The sequence below is a fragment of the Staurois parvus genome, unplaced genomic scaffold (genome assembly GCF_062004578.1).
Source record: "Staurois parvus isolate SC_StPar_1 unplaced genomic scaffold, SC_StPar_1.0 ptg000884l, whole genome shotgun sequence".
Taxonomy (NCBI): domain Eukaryota; kingdom Metazoa; phylum Chordata; class Amphibia; order Anura; family Ranidae; genus Staurois; species Staurois parvus.
The window spans coordinates 1,029,110-1,046,512 of record NW_028318680.1 but is presented as its reverse complement, the minus strand read 5'-3'; the positions used below and the strand labels follow the sequence as shown (position 1 = coordinate 1,046,512).

General features: G+C 37.8%; 1 protein-coding gene across 3 annotated transcripts in view; it reads right to left on the bottom strand.

Moving 5' to 3' along the window:
* Nucleotides 1–492: 492 nt before the first annotated feature.
* The window catches only part of SMS (spermine synthase), a 220,255-nt gene continuing 203,344 nt past the window's right edge, over nt 493–17,403 (bottom strand). For all 3 annotated transcript variants that reach the window (XM_089656059.1, XM_089656058.1, XM_089656060.1), the window contains one exon: nt 493–9,669. In XM_089656059.1, the coding sequence (XP_089512185.1) occupies nt 9,630–9,669 (40 nt within the window). In that variant the 3' untranslated portion in view covers nt 493–9,629. The remainder of the gene's footprint in view (nt 9,670–17,403) is intronic.

Here is a 17,403-nt window from a genome sequence, read left to right as displayed (position 1 = left end):
GCCCGGGCTGATTTTGTGTAGTATGAAAATGTATGTACACTTTCTCTTCCTTGCTCACTTTTAGGCTTGTATTATTGCACTGAATGTGTTGTTATATTTGTTGAACCCTCCAGAAAGCCAGTGCTTTCCTGTATTATGTACACGTTGAAGTCTTATCTTAAACAGTACTTGCTCACCTGTGTGGACTACAGTACACTTTAGACTACGTTATGTTGATCAGGAGAGAAAGTTGTAGATCAAATCAGGACAGCAGGCAAGCGTGACAAAATTGTTCCTCTACAGAAAAAGTACATTGTGCGAGTGTGTCACCTTAGGACAATAAGTGTGCTACTGGCAAGATCAGAAATAGAAAAAAAAGCCTGATAAAAGAAAATAAATGAAATTTCATAAGCTGCAAAAGACTATATTTTGTGCTTGGTTTTAGATACACGTTAGGTCATAAATGGATAGACAGTTTATTTTCCATATAAAAAGAAACAGAACAACAGTAACCAAAGTAATAACAGTGTACCTTTATTTCAATATAGGTACTTACATGATGCAGCAGATGCAAGGCAAGCAATCTTCTTGCAAGATTCAGATTACTAATAATCAAGTTTTCCAAATGCATCACATTTCCAGATTGAAGCTGGCTTGTAGTGCAAACAATCAAAGAAAGCATATCAGTCAGTATTTCTTTTTGTACACAAAGTCATGTGCTCTGCATAACTTGCCAAAAAGCTGATTGGGGTGGGAATGGCTCCCAGTCTAATTTTTTTTAATTTTTTTTTTAAAGCACCTATTCGAGCCCAAGTTTAGCTTAAAAAAAGTCTACAGTGACAACCAAGAATGTTGCTTTCCATTAGTCTCTACTATGACAGTAACTTCACATAAGAATCTGTGGACTTCCAACATTTGACTGAATGCGTGTACATTTCACACAAAAATACATACAATAATGTCAAGATAACATTTCCCATTTTTAAAATGCACTATAAGCTCTTCAGAAAGAGCTAAAGGTTTTGTGGAACGACACTTCAAAATTTTGTTAGAGCAAACAAAAACAGTTTCAAAAGGAAGATACAAGTGAGAAAATAAACAACACGTTGAAAAAAATCTTTATCTCAATGTATGAGTAGCACATTTTTCTTCCGCAATGGATTGGCTTTATTTACTTCAGCACTAAGGAAAAACTATTGTATTCAATTGATGTAGAAAACAAGAAACATGATTGTTGGCGTTTATTATTTACTGGTTAGCTCCATGCGCTTATTAAAATACTTAAACTAGATTTGTCACTGGTACACTGGCAGCCATTTTGCAGGGATAATCCAATAGTTATAAGGATATGATCCTGTTTACATAGGGTTCAGCTTCTTTAAGAGAAGTGCATACAGAAAGCTTATACAAAGCATTTACAGAGATTTCAGTAAAGCTGGCCATAGATGGATCAAAATGTGTCCAGTTCAGCAGGAATTTCGATCCATCTATGGGCAGACTGTACTGAAGTCCATAGACTTCAGTACAACCAGCCTGTTGGGGGTTCTTTGTACAATCACCACCACTGGCTACAGCCGGCAGAAGTGATCATTGTATTCTGAGGGTGGGGAAACCTCGCACAATAGTGCATTCATGGTTGTAGGAAAGAAAATTGCATATGTTTTCAGACTAAGTGGTGTGGGAATGTTGACTTTAATCTTTCACTTTAATCCTTTTGTTGCCAGGTTTGTACATCCTGTGTATCTGACAGCAGGGATTTTTACACACAATCCGGAGGCTGTAGCCACCGTGATTGTGTTTGTAAAACTGACAAGCAGACTTCTGCCTGTCAGATAGAAGCATTAGGGCAGCTGCTCTGCCACCGATTGCTTCCACACACTCTCAGTAGCGCTTTCCCCCCTGACCTCCCACCATGTATTTTGGACTCTGTTTGGTCATCTGCAGGCTCGGGAGGAACATGTCGGTTGCCGGCAAAAGGAAGGGAGACCAAGAAAACGATGTGTATGAAGTCACTTCCGGGTCACAGGTCACTTTCCCAGATAGCATAGTGGAGAAAGAATGTATTTCAATGCATTCAATGGAGCCCAGAGGAGACATGCAGGGCCTTTTAGACCCCACACGTCTCATTAAAGAGAACGTGTCACCAAAAGATCATCACATTGAGGACTTTGTTTCCGATGAGATGTAAAAAAAAAAAGCAAACTATTATTTTTTTTATTGCAGAAAAACAAAGTTACATCCAAGTCCAACACCTTTCAAAATTTTTTTGAGGCCCCCCCCACCCCCACATATGAACGTAAATGTACCTCAGGGGTGCCTACGTGGGAAAACATTGATTGCAATACACGTTACATAGCGCTACGCACACTGGAGTGAGAGCTATAATTCTAGCACAAGACCTCCTCCGTAAAACTAAATGAGTGACCTATAGGGTGCTTTTAAAGCGTTGCCTGTAGAAAATGTAGGGTACTGACTTTTGTTGCTATTTCACAGGTGCTAACAAATTTAAAGTTTGACATGTTGGTTATCTATTTACTCGGTGCAACCTCATCTTTTATATTTTAACACAAATGTGGGTCATTTATTAGGTGTGCCCTGAAATTCACATTAGTGTGTTTTTTTACTGAAATTTTGCATTTACTAATATCGTGTGACATAAATTGGAACTACCACTATTTTATTCTGTAGGGTGTCTTCTTTCAGAAAATATATAATGTTTGGGGGTTTTGTGTAATCTTCAGGCCTAAAGTTATTTTTTTTTTTAAAGTGTGCAAAAACAGCTCCTGCAGAGAAAGGGTTAAAGAAGCTTCTAGTAGACTTCAGTAAGCTTCAGCATTACCTGAAACTTGCTAAAGCTAACCAGCAACATTTTGAAACTCAGCACTCCCCCTAAGACCTGGGTTTAATATTCCCAAACTGTAACTGAAAATTCCTTATAGGCTTCAACAAAACAGCTTGAAGCTTGTTGAAAGCCTCACAAAAGCTTGTTGTACAACCCTAGCCCAACGTTTTTAGAATGACACAAATATTAATTTTCACAAAGTCTGCTGCATCAGTGTTTTTAGATCTTTTTGTCAGATGTTACTATGATATACTGAAGTATAATTACAAGCATATTATAAGTGTCAAAGGCTTTTATTGACAATTACACTAGATTTATTCAAAGAGTCAATATTTGCTGTGTTGACCCTTCTTTTTCAAGACCTCTTCAATTCGTCTTGGCATGCTGACAATCAACTTCTGGGCCACATGCTGACTGATGGCAGCCCATTCTTGCATAATCTTGCTTGGAGTTTGTCAGAATTTGTGTTTTTAGTTTTTTTACACCCTCCTCTTGAGGATTGACCCCAAGTTCTCAAGGAGATTAAGGTCTGGAGAGATTTCTGGCCATGGACCCAAAATTTTGATGTTTTGTACCCCAAGCCACTTAGTTATCACTTTTGCAAGGTGCCCCATCATGTTGGAAAAGGCATTGTTCGTCACTAAACTGTTCTTAGATGGTTGGGAGAAGTTGCTCTTGAAGGATTTGTTTGTACCATTTTTATTCATGGCTGTGTTCTTAGGCAAAATTGTGAGCCCACTCCCTTGGCTGAGAAGCAACCCCACACATGAATGGTCTCAGGATGCTTTACTTTTGGCATGACACAGGACTGATGGTAGCGCTCACCTTTTCTTCTCTGGACAAGGTTTTTTCTGGATGCTCAATCAGAAAGAGGATTCATCAGGGGAAATTACTTTACTCCAGTCCTCAGCAGTCCAATCCCTGTACCTTCTGCAGAATATCAGTCTGTCCCTAAAGTTTTTCCTGGAGAGAAGTGGCTTCTTTGCTGCCCTTCTTGACACAAGGCCATCCTCCAAAAGTCTTCTCCTCATTGTGCATGCAGATGCACTCACACTTGCCTGCTGCCATTCCTGAGCAAGCTCTGCACTGGTGGTGCCCCAATCCCACAGTTGAATTAACTTTAAGAGATGGTCATGGTGCTTGTTGGACTTTCTTGGGCGCCCTGCAGCCTTTTTTACAATTGAACCTCTCTCCTTGAAGTTCTTGGTGATCCAATAAATGGTTGATTTAGGTGCAATCATAGTAGCAGTAATATCCTTGCCTGTGAATACCTTTTTGTGCAAAGCAATGATGACTGCATGTGTTTCCTTGCAAGTAAATTCATGTTTGTGTCATTCTTAAAACTTTTGGCCAGGGCTGTAAACATTGGTTTTATATAAGCTGAGCCCATGTGAACAAAGCCTCAAGGTAATGACTTTCTGAAGAGGTTAAAGTGTAACTTAGCCAATGTCAGTCTCAAGGAACACTTGCTATAATGAACAAGTATACATGGCTCTTGATTCGCTCTCCTGCAATGATGCCGGGTTTTGGGACCCCTTGTTGACCCTGCAATCTTCTGTGTTGCACCTTCAAGACTGGCATCTTCTTTCTTCAACCACTGGGAAGACACTGATGGTTCTACTCCTGCACACATGTGCACTGAAGTTACATGGTCCAGAAACTTGGCTGAACAGATGTTAGGAATGTAAACTATATTATGCATGCGCATAATGAGTAAAATTAGAAAATAATCACTATCAGACCGGTAAAGGATCTTTTTGGCAGAAGCGCATTATAGTCACTTATGCGAGAAACTGTACCTGCCAGCAATTCTTTTTTTTTTAGGGGGTGGGGTGTGTGTGTGTGTGTGGGGGGGGGGAGGGGGGGTTGTTACATAACACACTCTAATAGAGTAGATTTTTAAATTTACAGACAAGCTGAATATTGGCTGAAAGCACTTGCTGCAGCATCAGGTCCACTTTGAAAGTGTTTTTGAGTATAAGACTAATAGGCATGATTAAAAAAACACTCTCATGTGACCATACATAAAATCACTCAAATGTGCATTTATTATCTTAAGCGTACACATTTCTAATTGTATGCTATAGGACAGAAATTTTATTTGCCAAGTAAAATGTTTCCTTTCTACAGAAGTCATAGTGAAATGCATTGGGATACTACAGCCATTTCTGATTTTTGAAGTCAACATTAGTGCAAACAAACTTTGGAACGTCAATCTTTTTTCAAAGGATATTGAAAGGCATTTGGGTCATCCAACAACAGACAAGGTATTAGCAAATAAAAGTCAGTTTTATGAAAACGCAATACAAGCAAATAAAATGTAAAGCTTGCATCTAAAACCTGCAGTGTTGATAGGATTGGAAGGATTAACAATTCACCAATGTTTAATTTACCTACATATTTCAATGTAGGTCTTTTCAGTCAGAGAGTCATTTCATTTAGGAATCTAGGCAACCACATGCATATGCTTGGAAAAATGAAATTATTTGCAAATTACAGTTTTGCCTGGCTTACATACTAATGTATCACTAAAAACCAGCTAGGAGGGACCAGAGCCCAGAAAGACCATTCAATAAAGGCTAATCAAGCCAATAATGGAATTTAGGCATTTGAAGCGCATTGGATCTTATGTGTCGCTAGTAAATTGTTGTAATATTTGCTTAAAAACATATCACGTGCCCTAACAAAGTACCATTATTTTTAGATGTAAAGCTTGCTTTACAAAAAAGTGTTGGGGCCAATTGAACTACACTTTTCAAGGTGACTTTTTGTGTTTAAAAGCAGCCATGATGGTATATCTGGCTGCACACATACATTGTATGTAGTGAACATGACATGGTTTTCATTTTCTCTGTTAATACACAGTCCAGCAAGAAAACTAATACCTTTTTAACAAGCAAGGTGCCCCAAAATGTATAAATATATACAACTCATAAAATTAGTCCAAGCCTTCACTATAAATCGACACAAAGGACAACCTCTGTTACAAATTCAGTGTACAGAATGGGAGAAATAACATGTAAATCAATCAATAGGCGCTTCAATACCATTGCATATAAAGTAAAATTTACTGAAATACTCACAAAAATCACAAAGAACATCAAGTTGGGTGTCTCCACCTATTCCATATAATGCAGGACACAAAGCCAGCAGTACCATCAAATGCTCATTCCAAGCTTCAATTGGAATATCTCTATATGCAGAGGTCTTGAAGTCCCCAGAGGTTTCTAAATATTTCTTCAACTTAAAACACTGATTCCGTTGTTGTTATCCTTTATTTAGAAAACTCCAACATATTATGTAACTCCGTTCAATAAAAAAATAATATAGCAGTTGGTCTTTGGTGTGAATTTTACCTGTATGATATCTATCAGAATTTGGAAACTAAGAGCAGGAGTCAAATTTCCAGATCAAAATATACTATACCCATGTTTAGAAAATGCCTTTAATAGGATTGAGGATTATATCAGAAAGACAACTAACATACTGGAATAACAGTTTGGAAAATGTGTCTGAAAATACCTAATTTCTGTTGCAAATTTTTTTATTGGCAGACAAAGTCTGTGTGACATGAACAGTGGGCCCAATTATCCATGTGTGCTTGGATCCACATTTTGTCAAGTTAACCATGGTATGTTATTTGCGAACTCTACAAAAATACACACATAAAGACATACATCCACACTAGTAATAAATAAGATAAAAGATTACCTTTTTTAAACTTGCTCTACATTTTAAGCTTTAATACTATATTACGTAAAAGCCTATGACAAGTAAATAAGCCTCAAGTTATCAGTCAAACGTATGAAGCCCACAGTAGAAATGTGTTCATACCAACAGCAACTAATCAAATATAAACATAGATCATTTTAGTGCAAGTCAAACTAAAAAAAGCAAAATGTCTTATTGACATTAGCATGTTTGTGCTCTTAACTTCATTTTAGAAAATAAATCCTTCAAGAAGCCAAAAGGCACACAGCAGAGGATTTGTCGTTCTAATATTACAACACTTTATAGTAAAAGCATATTGCTTTTCAAAATATTTTACACACAAAACTGAAAGCATTTCTCCTGGTAGATGTATGTGTGCATGTTCTGCAAATATTTTACTGTGCAGAAATGTTTTTTTTTTTCTCGCCCCAACTGTCCATATTTCAGCAGAACAGTGTGAATATTTAGATTGCCAAAGGGTTCTGAAAAGTGTTTTCACCAAATGACTGTTGTGTTTGGCCTGACTCAAGTAGACTTTGAAGATATTCAGTTAAATTGTCTTAAGACAGAATATGTGTCAACTTTGCTTGATGCTTACCAGTAGAGTCCTTTTACAGTGTGGATTGGGCAACATGTACAGTATATAATCTACACACATTTGGAAAAGGTCTGAAAGCTGTTATTCAATACTTTAAACAAACTGCCCTTCTACCGAGCATCCTCCATAGCTTTGTTCTCTAAACCGGAGTAAAAAGTGTCCAACCAGAACTTAAAGGAAAAAAAGTTTGACCATATGTCAGTATAGATAAAAGTTTAAAAAGTTGATTAAGAATACAGAAAGCATGTTTTTTCCACAGACCCCATTAGTTTGAGTAAAATACATCTGATACTGTTAGTTGTTAACTCACATGCCTCAAAATACAACCAAAAATCATTACTGAAAAGCATATTATCATGACCAGCAAAACTACTTTGGAGTGAAAGTTTGGACTGATACTACACCAGGGAGCTGCTGGGAAGTGAGTACTTCCACTGTAACAATATGGAAGCCTTGGCTATATATTTGGAACTTTTTAGAACTCATGTTTCTTGAAACTCAGTTCAGTTAAAAGTTAGCATTAGAACATAAGTTTTTCAAGCAAAAAGGCTTTTGTCAAGTTTGAAATGGAAGCACAGATTGCTATGGATCCATACCATTCTCGAGCACCATTGTAATTCAGGAAGAAATATACTATTGAACCAACATCTTGTTTACTAAAAACTGTGGTATTTGCATACAGTTTTGGGCTTAACTGATAGGTGGAATTGTTTTCTCAGGCTGTGAAACACATTTGAATATGAATTAAAGTGACATTAAAGGCTCAGTTTTTATTTTTAAAAAATAACAAACATGTTGTACTTACCTGCTCTGTGTAATGGTTTTGCACAGAGTAGCCCCAATCCTCCTTTTCTCAGGTTCCCCACTGGCGCTCCTGGCTCCTCCCTTCTTTTGAGTGTCAAGCTGCTTGCTCTGGGGGCACTTGTGTGAACTCGCTCCTAAGTATTAGTGGGGGGGGGGGGTGTATGCAGCACACAGGTTTTTTACCTTCATGCATAGAATGCCTTTAGAACCACTTTAGGGAACATATCTTTTCAAAAGCATGTGAAACTGTTTGTATGAGGCTCTACTGCTAGCATTGTATGACCCCATACAAGTCTATGAGGGGGAACACACAGCTACACTGACAGTTTGCAGGAATCCTGCAATGCTTTCCAGGCTAAAAAAAAAACAAAAATAGTAAATGCACATTTTTGTACATGCGAAAAAAATGTGAATTTATTATTTTTTTTATTCCCTTGCTCTTATGAAAAATCCTTTTAAGTGGAGAATGTTCTTTGATCTTAAGAATACGGAAGGAGTTAACCAACTGCTGTAGTGATAAAACAAATGTTTTGCTAGATAAATGCTGTGGGTTTATCAAGCTATAGGAATAAAAACCAGCAGGAAGACCACTTCAGAGATACTTGCAATCACAAAATGAATAACTGTTAACTAGCTATCATAAGTAGGACTAAGGATATTAGTGATTTATTTAAAATTAAGTTCAAAATTATTTTTAAAATGTAAAAGCAAATATCTGGGCTAACAGTAAATATAAAGCTAGATTCCAAGAATGATCTGTACTGCATACTTACATTGGTTCAGCTTTCACAATATAAGTATGCATATCTCATACCTGATGGGCTGCTGGAAAGGCTGAAAATCAATGTACTAGCCATGATGTTCAGGTCCTGCTGAGGTTCTGTGCAAGTAGCTTCCCCTATTTTTTTCAATGAATACAAGGCATTCTCTGCTTGGACAAGGCGAAGAAGAAGGGTCGTAATGTCATTATCTCCATCTCATCCAAAGAACTTATTGCATTTATTGAAAATAAAACAAAAAAAAACAAAGCATTTTATAAATATTAGAAGTGCCGCATGAGCAATTCCTTGTGTTCAGAGTGGAAGCCACTTGCACAGAACCCTAGCAGGAACTGAAAGATCGTAGCTATCACTGTAGCAGTGCAGACTACTACAGTGATTTTCCATTGGCCCATCACATATGACTTATGTATATTTACATTATGCCAAGCTGCACCAATCTAAGCATGCAATTCATATAATTGCTGGAGTTCAGCTTTAGAACTGGTTATGAGAAGTGAAATAGCATTATGCATGTTTATATAGACTTTAGTTTTTGATGACCCTTTGTGAATGCTAGGTATCTACTCACACACAATATTTTTTTTTTAAAATCACATTCTTTAGGTTCAGTGCATTGAGCAGCTTATAGCATGCTGACAATCTCCATGTTGACTTTCAAAAACAAAACACAAAATAACACAAGAAAATACAATATTAAAGTAACATATAGCAGTTCATAAAAAAAATAATTCATAAATTCACTCTTTTCTCATTCCAAACTTAAATAATATCGTAAACCTGCACATACACTGTTACTAGGTTTTCTTAGGAATATCTACAGGGTATAATTTAAGGTTTTCACAATGCCCACATGCAGCAGGTGCCAAGCCTAATGTGCTCCATGCAGTGCGGAAGAATTTGATCTTGTGAATGTTCAGGAACAGCTCTTCTTCCATATTGTGTAAAACACCCATCTAGAGGAAAACATTTATTAAGGAATACAAAAGATGGCATAGAACAGAGTATACACAATCAGCTGACTAATTTGCATGCTCAGATTTATTAAATAAAAAGAAATAAATCTCCACATAATAAATAAGACAATTTTTGGACAAAACACAGCAGACCTTACAAACTAAGCTAGAATTTAGAATACAGAAAGAATATTTACGGTCATTTTCTACCATCTTGACAGTGCATTATACAGTTCTGCTACACATCAATTTAAAGCTAAATAAAGAATATGATAAAAAGCAGAACATATAGTAACCCTGACATGATGTGCAGTGGTTCATTTCATAGTCCTCTGCAGGACTGCTATTTCTGATTAAAATCGAATAGCAGCATAAAATAAGTAACAGAACAACCTAATTAAACAGCTGTCAGCTGCTGCACTAAAAACACTCAGAATTGGTGCCAGTGGCCACAATAATAACCCCCAGCATTGGTGACAGTGACTACAGTAAAAACTCCCAAATTGTTGGCCAGCAGCAGTGCTATTTCAATCCCCAACTCCACCTGACAGAATCGGCTTTATTTTAGTGCTGGGTGCAGGAACCCCGAGGCGCACTAGCACCAAGCATTCTGTTGCTAACTCTGATGTTCCTAGATTACCTGTTGTAACACAGACTGGAAGAAAGCAGAGGCCCTGTCAAAAATTTTGTTGTGGCACATGTGTACCATGAGAGTGTCAGGTAATGTCTTTCCTTTACAGTTCCTAGTGAACCAAAATATCTGCTAATAAACGGAAAAATCATAATAAGCAAACACAACTTTTAGCCAATAGCTACCCTTACTTAGCCAGTTTTTGCAAGATATGTCCTTGTGCTTCCAGGACACAAAGGCTATAAATAATGCAATAAGAACTGTGCAAACATGAATGAAGGGACAAGGGTCTTGTAAAGATAAGAAAGGCTTGTGTCTATCACAATCACTAGAAAATAGACAAGATGAACGGACTATGTCCCTGACATTCAATATTATCTATTTTGCTGTCATTTTGTTCTTCTTGTCGTTGTCTAGTCAGGGTCATTCGTTTTCATGCTAAGACAGATTTAGACTAATGTTGCAATTTTTAACACTGGGTGAGCAAGTCCTTCAAAAATAAACAATAAACCCATCGGCTCAGTGGAGGAAATAACCTGAAAACAAAAACAAACAGGCAATACATCCTTGCTAAAGTAGGTCTGCTACCAATAATTCTTCATCTAGCCTGAACAGACTCAATGTAGACTGTCACTTAGCATTTCAAAAGAAATCCAAAACTGTCTTGAGAAAATGAGTTAAAATTTGAAGCTCTTTTTTATGAGACTAGTCTAGACTACTGTATTTGACCACAAATACGTTAACCAATATAAAGAGGGTGAACAAATGCACTAACAAAAAAAAAAAAAAGTAATGCAATCTCCCAAAATATATAAATAAATAAAAATAATATATATAGCGGATAAAATAAGTATTGAACATGTCACTATTTTTCTCAGTAAATATATTTTTAAAGGTGCTATTGACATGAATGTCTGTATCTACCCACGCAAACCCGTACACACAATGAAACCTATAAACAAATAAATTCAGAAATTAAGTTATGTGTAATAAAATGGAATGACACAGGGAAAAAGTATTGAACACATGAAGAAAGGATTATGCGAAAAGGCATGGAAAGCCAAGATACCAGCTAAAATCTAGCAGTAATTAGGAAAAAATCCTGTCTCAACTCATGGCCTTTAAAAAGGTGTCTTATTACTAAGGTGTTACACAGTAAACATCTCATGATGGGTAAAAGCAAAGAGCTCTTTCAAGACCGTTGCAACCTTATTGTTGGAAAACATACTGATTGCATTAGTTACAGAATGATTTCTAAACTTCTGAATGCTCCAGTGAGCACTGTTGGCGCCATAATCCGTTAATGGAAAGAAGATCATTTCATCATAAACCAGCCACGACCAGGTGCTCCTCGCAAGATTTCTGACAGAGGAGTGAAAAGACAAGGTAAGGACCACTTGTGGAAAGCTTCAGAAAGACCTGGAATTAGCAGGTACAATTGTTTTAAAGAAAACAAATAATGCACTCAACAGCCATGGCCTGTATGCACACTCACCACGCAAGACTCCATTGCTGAAGAAAAAGCATGCTGAAGCTCGTTTAAAGTTTGCTGCACAACATTTAGACAAGCCTGTAAAATACTGGGAAAATATAGTGTGGTCAGATGAGACCAAAATTGAACTCTTTGGATGCCATAATACACACCATGTTTGGAGGTCAAATGGCACTGCACATCACCCAAAAAACACCATACCAACAGTGAAGTTTGGATGTGGGAATACCATGGTGTGGGGCTGTTTTTCAGCATACGGTACTGACAAATTACATGTCATTGAAGGAAGGATGAATGGAAAAATGTACCAAGACATTCTTGATAAAAATATGCTGCCATCTAACAGGATGATGAGGATAAAACGAGGGTGGACATTTCAGCAAGACAATGATCCCAAACACAAAGCCAAGGAAACTCCCAATTGGTTTCAAAGAAAGAAAATAAAGCTGCTACAAATGGCCCAGCCAATCACCTGACTTGAGTTGAAAAGAAAATCTATGGAAAGAACTAAAGATCAGAGTTCATAGAAGAGTCCCACAGAACCTTCAAGATTTGATAGCTGGAAGAATGGGCCAAGATCACACCTGAGCAATGCATTTGACTAGTTTCTTTATACAGAAGACGTCTTAAATGAAGTATTAAATGAATTTCAGTTAGCATGTTCAATACTTCTTTCCTGTGTCATTCCGTTGTATTACACATAATTTAATTTCTGAATTTATTTGTTTTCGTTTCTTTATATTTGTAGATTGCATGGGTTGTTACCGACATGAACTGAAAATTTCATGTCAAGAGCACCTTTACAAATATGTTTACTGAGAAAAATGGTGATGTGCTCAACACTTATTTTACCCGCTGTGTGTATGTGTATGTATATATATATATATATATATATATATATATATATATATATATATATATATATATACCCCATTGCTTGATGGAAATTAAAATGATCAAACTACAGGGGACTGAATTCAAAGACGCTCTGAAAATAAAAAGGGAAGAAATGGTGCAGCAGGCTAGTCCATTTTGCTTTGGCTAATCACAGCTAATCACAACAAAACACACTGAATTCATCGATTTTATTCACTACAAATGATTGTGTATAGCAGTGAAAATAATTCACGGCTATAAGCAATAATAATGTGTCAAACAAAAAAAATCCTGATCACCTCCCCAGAGTAGTACAATGTTACTATGGTAACACTGTATTGATCTGGTCATAGAATGTAAAAACGAAATATAAAAAAATGTAATAAAAAAAATATAAAAAACCATTTTCTTATACTGTCACCAGTCGGTGTCTCTGATCACTGCCGTACCAGTTATATTATACCAGTCAGTTATATGACGCTGTACTGCACTGGTGACAGTGTGTAAAAAAAAAAAAAAAAATTGTGAGCATTTTTTTTTAAATTTCTTCATTTTCCACAAAGTGACAAAAAATAAAAACTACAACTTCAACAAACTCCCCAAGCCCCTAACTAAATACCTTGGACTGTCTACATTATAAAAAAAGAAGTCATTTGGGGGATATTTGTACTGTACCGGCGGTTTTGGTCCTCATGATATGAGATCGGCCATCCGTACATCAGGACTGATCAATTTTCAAATATGACGTATCTCACAGAAGTGAGTACACCCCTCACATTTTTGTAAATATTTTATTATATCTTTTCCTGTGACAACACTGAAGAAATGATACTTTGCTACAATGTAAAGTAGTGAGTGTACAGCTTGTATAACAGTGTACGTTTGCTGTCCCCTCAAAATAATTCAACACAGCCATTAATCTCTAAACCGCTGGCAACAAAAGTGAGTACACCCCTAAGTGAAAATGTCCAAACACATGTCCACACACTGCATCAAATTGGTCTGCATGGCTGTCGTCCCAGAAGGAAGCCTCTTCTAAAGATGATGCACAAGAAAGCCCACAGTTTCTGAAGACAAGCAGAGTAAGGACATGGATTACTGGAACCATGTCCTGTGGTCTGATGAGACCAAGATAAACTTATTTGGTTCAGATGGTGTCAAGCGTGTGTGGCAGCAACCAGGTGAGGAGTACAAAGACAAGTGTGTCTTGCCTACAGTCATGCATGGTGGTGGGAGTGTCATGGTATGGGGCTGCATGAGTGCTGCCGGCACTGGGGAGTTACAGTTCATTGAGGGAGCCATGAATGTCAACATGTACTATAACATACTGAAGCAGAGCATGATCTCCTCCTTTCGGAGACTGGGCCGCAGGGCAGTATTCCAAAATGATAACGACCCCAAACACACCTCCAAGATGACCACTTCCTTGCTAAAGAAGCTGAGGGTAAAAGTGATGGACTAGTCAAGCATGTCTCCAGACCTAAACCCCTATTGAGCATCTGTGGGGCATCCTCAAATGGAAGGTGGAGGAGCGCAAGGTCTCGAACATCCACCAGCTCTGTGATGTCGTCATGGAGGACGACTCTAGTGGCAACCTGTGAAGCTTTGGTGAACTCCATGCTTAAGAGGGTTAAGGCAGTGCTAGAAAATAAAGGTGGCCACACAAAGTATTGACACTTTGGGCCCAATTTGGACATTTTCACTTAGGGGTGTACTCACTTTTGTTGCCAGCATTTTAGACACTAATGGCTGTGAGTTGAGTTATTTTGAGGGGACAGCACATTTACACAAGCTGTACACTCACTACTTTAAATTGTAGCAAAGTGTAATTTCTTTAGTGTTGTCACATGAAAAGATATAATAAAATATTTACAAAAATGTGAGGGGTGTGCTCACTTCTGTGAGATACCGTATATATCCCATAGCAGTATACATTTTGGATTACATTTTTGAAAAACGATTGCTTATTTGCAAAAACAGAAACAAAGAAAATGTGGTGAAACAGTGGGGAATAAATACCACCAAAAGAAAGCGCTATTCATGTGCACAAAATAATAAAAATTTAGTTTGGGTGCGGTGTTGTATGACTGTGCAATTGTCATTCAAAGTGTGACAGAATCAAAACCTGAAAATTGGCCTGGGCAGGAAGGGGGTGAAAGTACACGGTATTGAAGGATCTGCTACTGATGGCTTGGTGGTAGATACCACATCATACCTTCAGAGATCTAGTGACATCCATGTTCTGATGGGTCCGGGCTGTTTTGATGGCAAAAGGGGGACCCTACTCAATATTAGGTGGGTGGTCAGTATATATTGTACTTTTGGTATAATAAAGATATTGTCCTTAAAGGTTAAGGGTTTTTATCTTTATGCATTCTATGCATTAAGGTACAAAAAAAAAAAACCTTCTGGGTGCAGGTCCCCTCAGCCCCCTTATACTTACCTGAGCCCTATCTTGATCCAGCGATATGAATGAGAGCAGCGGCTCTCACAGCAGCGGGAGCCATTGGCTAGTGCTACTGTCAATCACAGCCAGTGAGCCAATGTGAAAAGAGCAGGTGGTGAGGCCAAGCCACACTCAGTGTGTGAATGGACACACAGAGGGCAGCTTGAGAACGAGCCTGCTCGAATGCCCCGTAGCAAGAAGCTTGCTATTGAGGACACTTGGTGGGGGGAGGAGCCAGGCCTGCTGTTGCGGGGGACCCAAAAAGAAGAGGGCTTCTCTGTGCAAAACCTTTGCACAGAGAAAGTAAGTAAAGACGTAAAAAAAAAAAAAAAAAAAAATGTTATACTTTAGAATCACTTTAGAAAGGTTATACAATATATTTTGGGGCCCATTCATGACGTGACATGTGGATATAAGGCCTGTGCTGGACACCATACTACTGAATTTTACTACTCATTTATAAAAACTTTTACAGATCGTGTGATCAGGCTCTTATTCTCCTTGCATTTTTTTTCTTTCAATTACATGATTGGGACTTGCTTGATTTGCCAATTCATATCAATGAATGAACAACAAAAAATTCATGCCAGAGGAGAGTGCAAGGCACATTTGTAAAACATATTGCTGTGCATTATACAGTAGATATAAAAAGTCTACCTACCCCTGTTAAAATGTCAGGTTTCTGTAATGTAAAAAAATGAGACAAATATAAATAATTTTAGAACTTTTTCCACCTTTAATGTGACCTATAAAAACTGTACAACTCAAGTGAAAAACAAACTAAAAACTGCCATCATTTAAAGTGCCTCTGATTAACCCCAAATAAAGTTCAGCTGTTCTAGTAGGTCGTTCCTGACATTTTCTTAGTCGTATACTACAGCAAAATCCATGGTCCGCAGAGAGCTCCCAAAGCATCAGAGGGATCTCATTGTTAAAAGATATCAGTCAGGGTACAAAAGAATTTACCAGGCAATAGATATGCCATGGAACACAGTGAAGACAGTCATCATCAAGTGGAGAAAAATATGGCGCAACAGTGACATTACCAAGAACTTGAAAATTGATAAAAAGATGAGAACACTACTGGTCTGGGAGGCTGCCAAGAGGTCTACAGCAACATTAAAGGAGCTGCAGGAATATCTGGCAAGTACTGGCTATGTGGTACATGTGACAACAATCTCCCGTATTCTTCATATGTCTGGGATATGGGGTAGATTGGCAAGATAGAAGCCTTTTCTTACGAAGAAAACCATCCAAGCCCGGCTAAAGTTTTCAAAAACACATCTGAAGTCTCCCAAAAGCAGGTGGGAAAATGTGTTATGGTCTGATGAAACAAAGGTTGAACTTTTTTGACCATAATTCCAAAAGATATGTTTGGCTCAAAACAACACTGCACATTACAAAAAGAACACCATACCCACAGTGAAGCATGGTGGTGTTAGCATTATGCTTTGGGACTGTTTTTCTTCATCTGGAACTGGGGCCTTAGTCAAGGTAGAGGGAATTATGAACAGTTCCATATACCAGTCAATATACAAAAATCTGTGGGGTGATCTGAAGAGGGCTGTGCACAGGAGATGCCCTCGCAATCTGACAGATTTGGAGAGTTTTTGCAAGGAGTGGGCAAATATTGCCAAGTCAAGATGTGCCATGCCGATAGACTCATACCCAAAAAGACTGAGTGCTGTAATAAAATCAAAAGGTGCTTCAACAAACTATTAGTTTAAGGGTGTGCACTTTTATGCAACCATATTATTTTAGTTTTTTCTTTTTACTTCTCTCCACCTAAAAGATTTTAGTTTGTTGTTCAATGGAGTTGTACAGTTTGTAGGTCCCATTAAAGGTGGAAAAAGTTTTGAAATTATTTATCTTTGTCTAATTTTTTTACATCACAGAAATCTGATATTTTAACAGGGGTGTGTAGACTTTTTATATCCACTGTAAATGTGATGGTGTGTTTTGTTGTTTGTTAAGCAAACGCAAAGGAATGTATATAAACGCAGTGGTATGATCTTAGTACTTAAAACCTTCCCACACGGCCGGGTGTGATCCCTATTATCCTGGGAGGACGTCATATGACCGAACACAGACAATGACTTATCACTGTACCAGCCCGCTGTTGGTACCATGTGATCACTGTGCCAATCACAGCAGATCACATGACAGTTGTGAACAATGAATGGCTTCCTTTCATGCTATTCATTGCTTACAATTGTGTTGTTAGCTGTGGTTGGTCACAGTGATCACATGGTACAGACGGGGCCAATCACAGCACATCTGTACCATCAA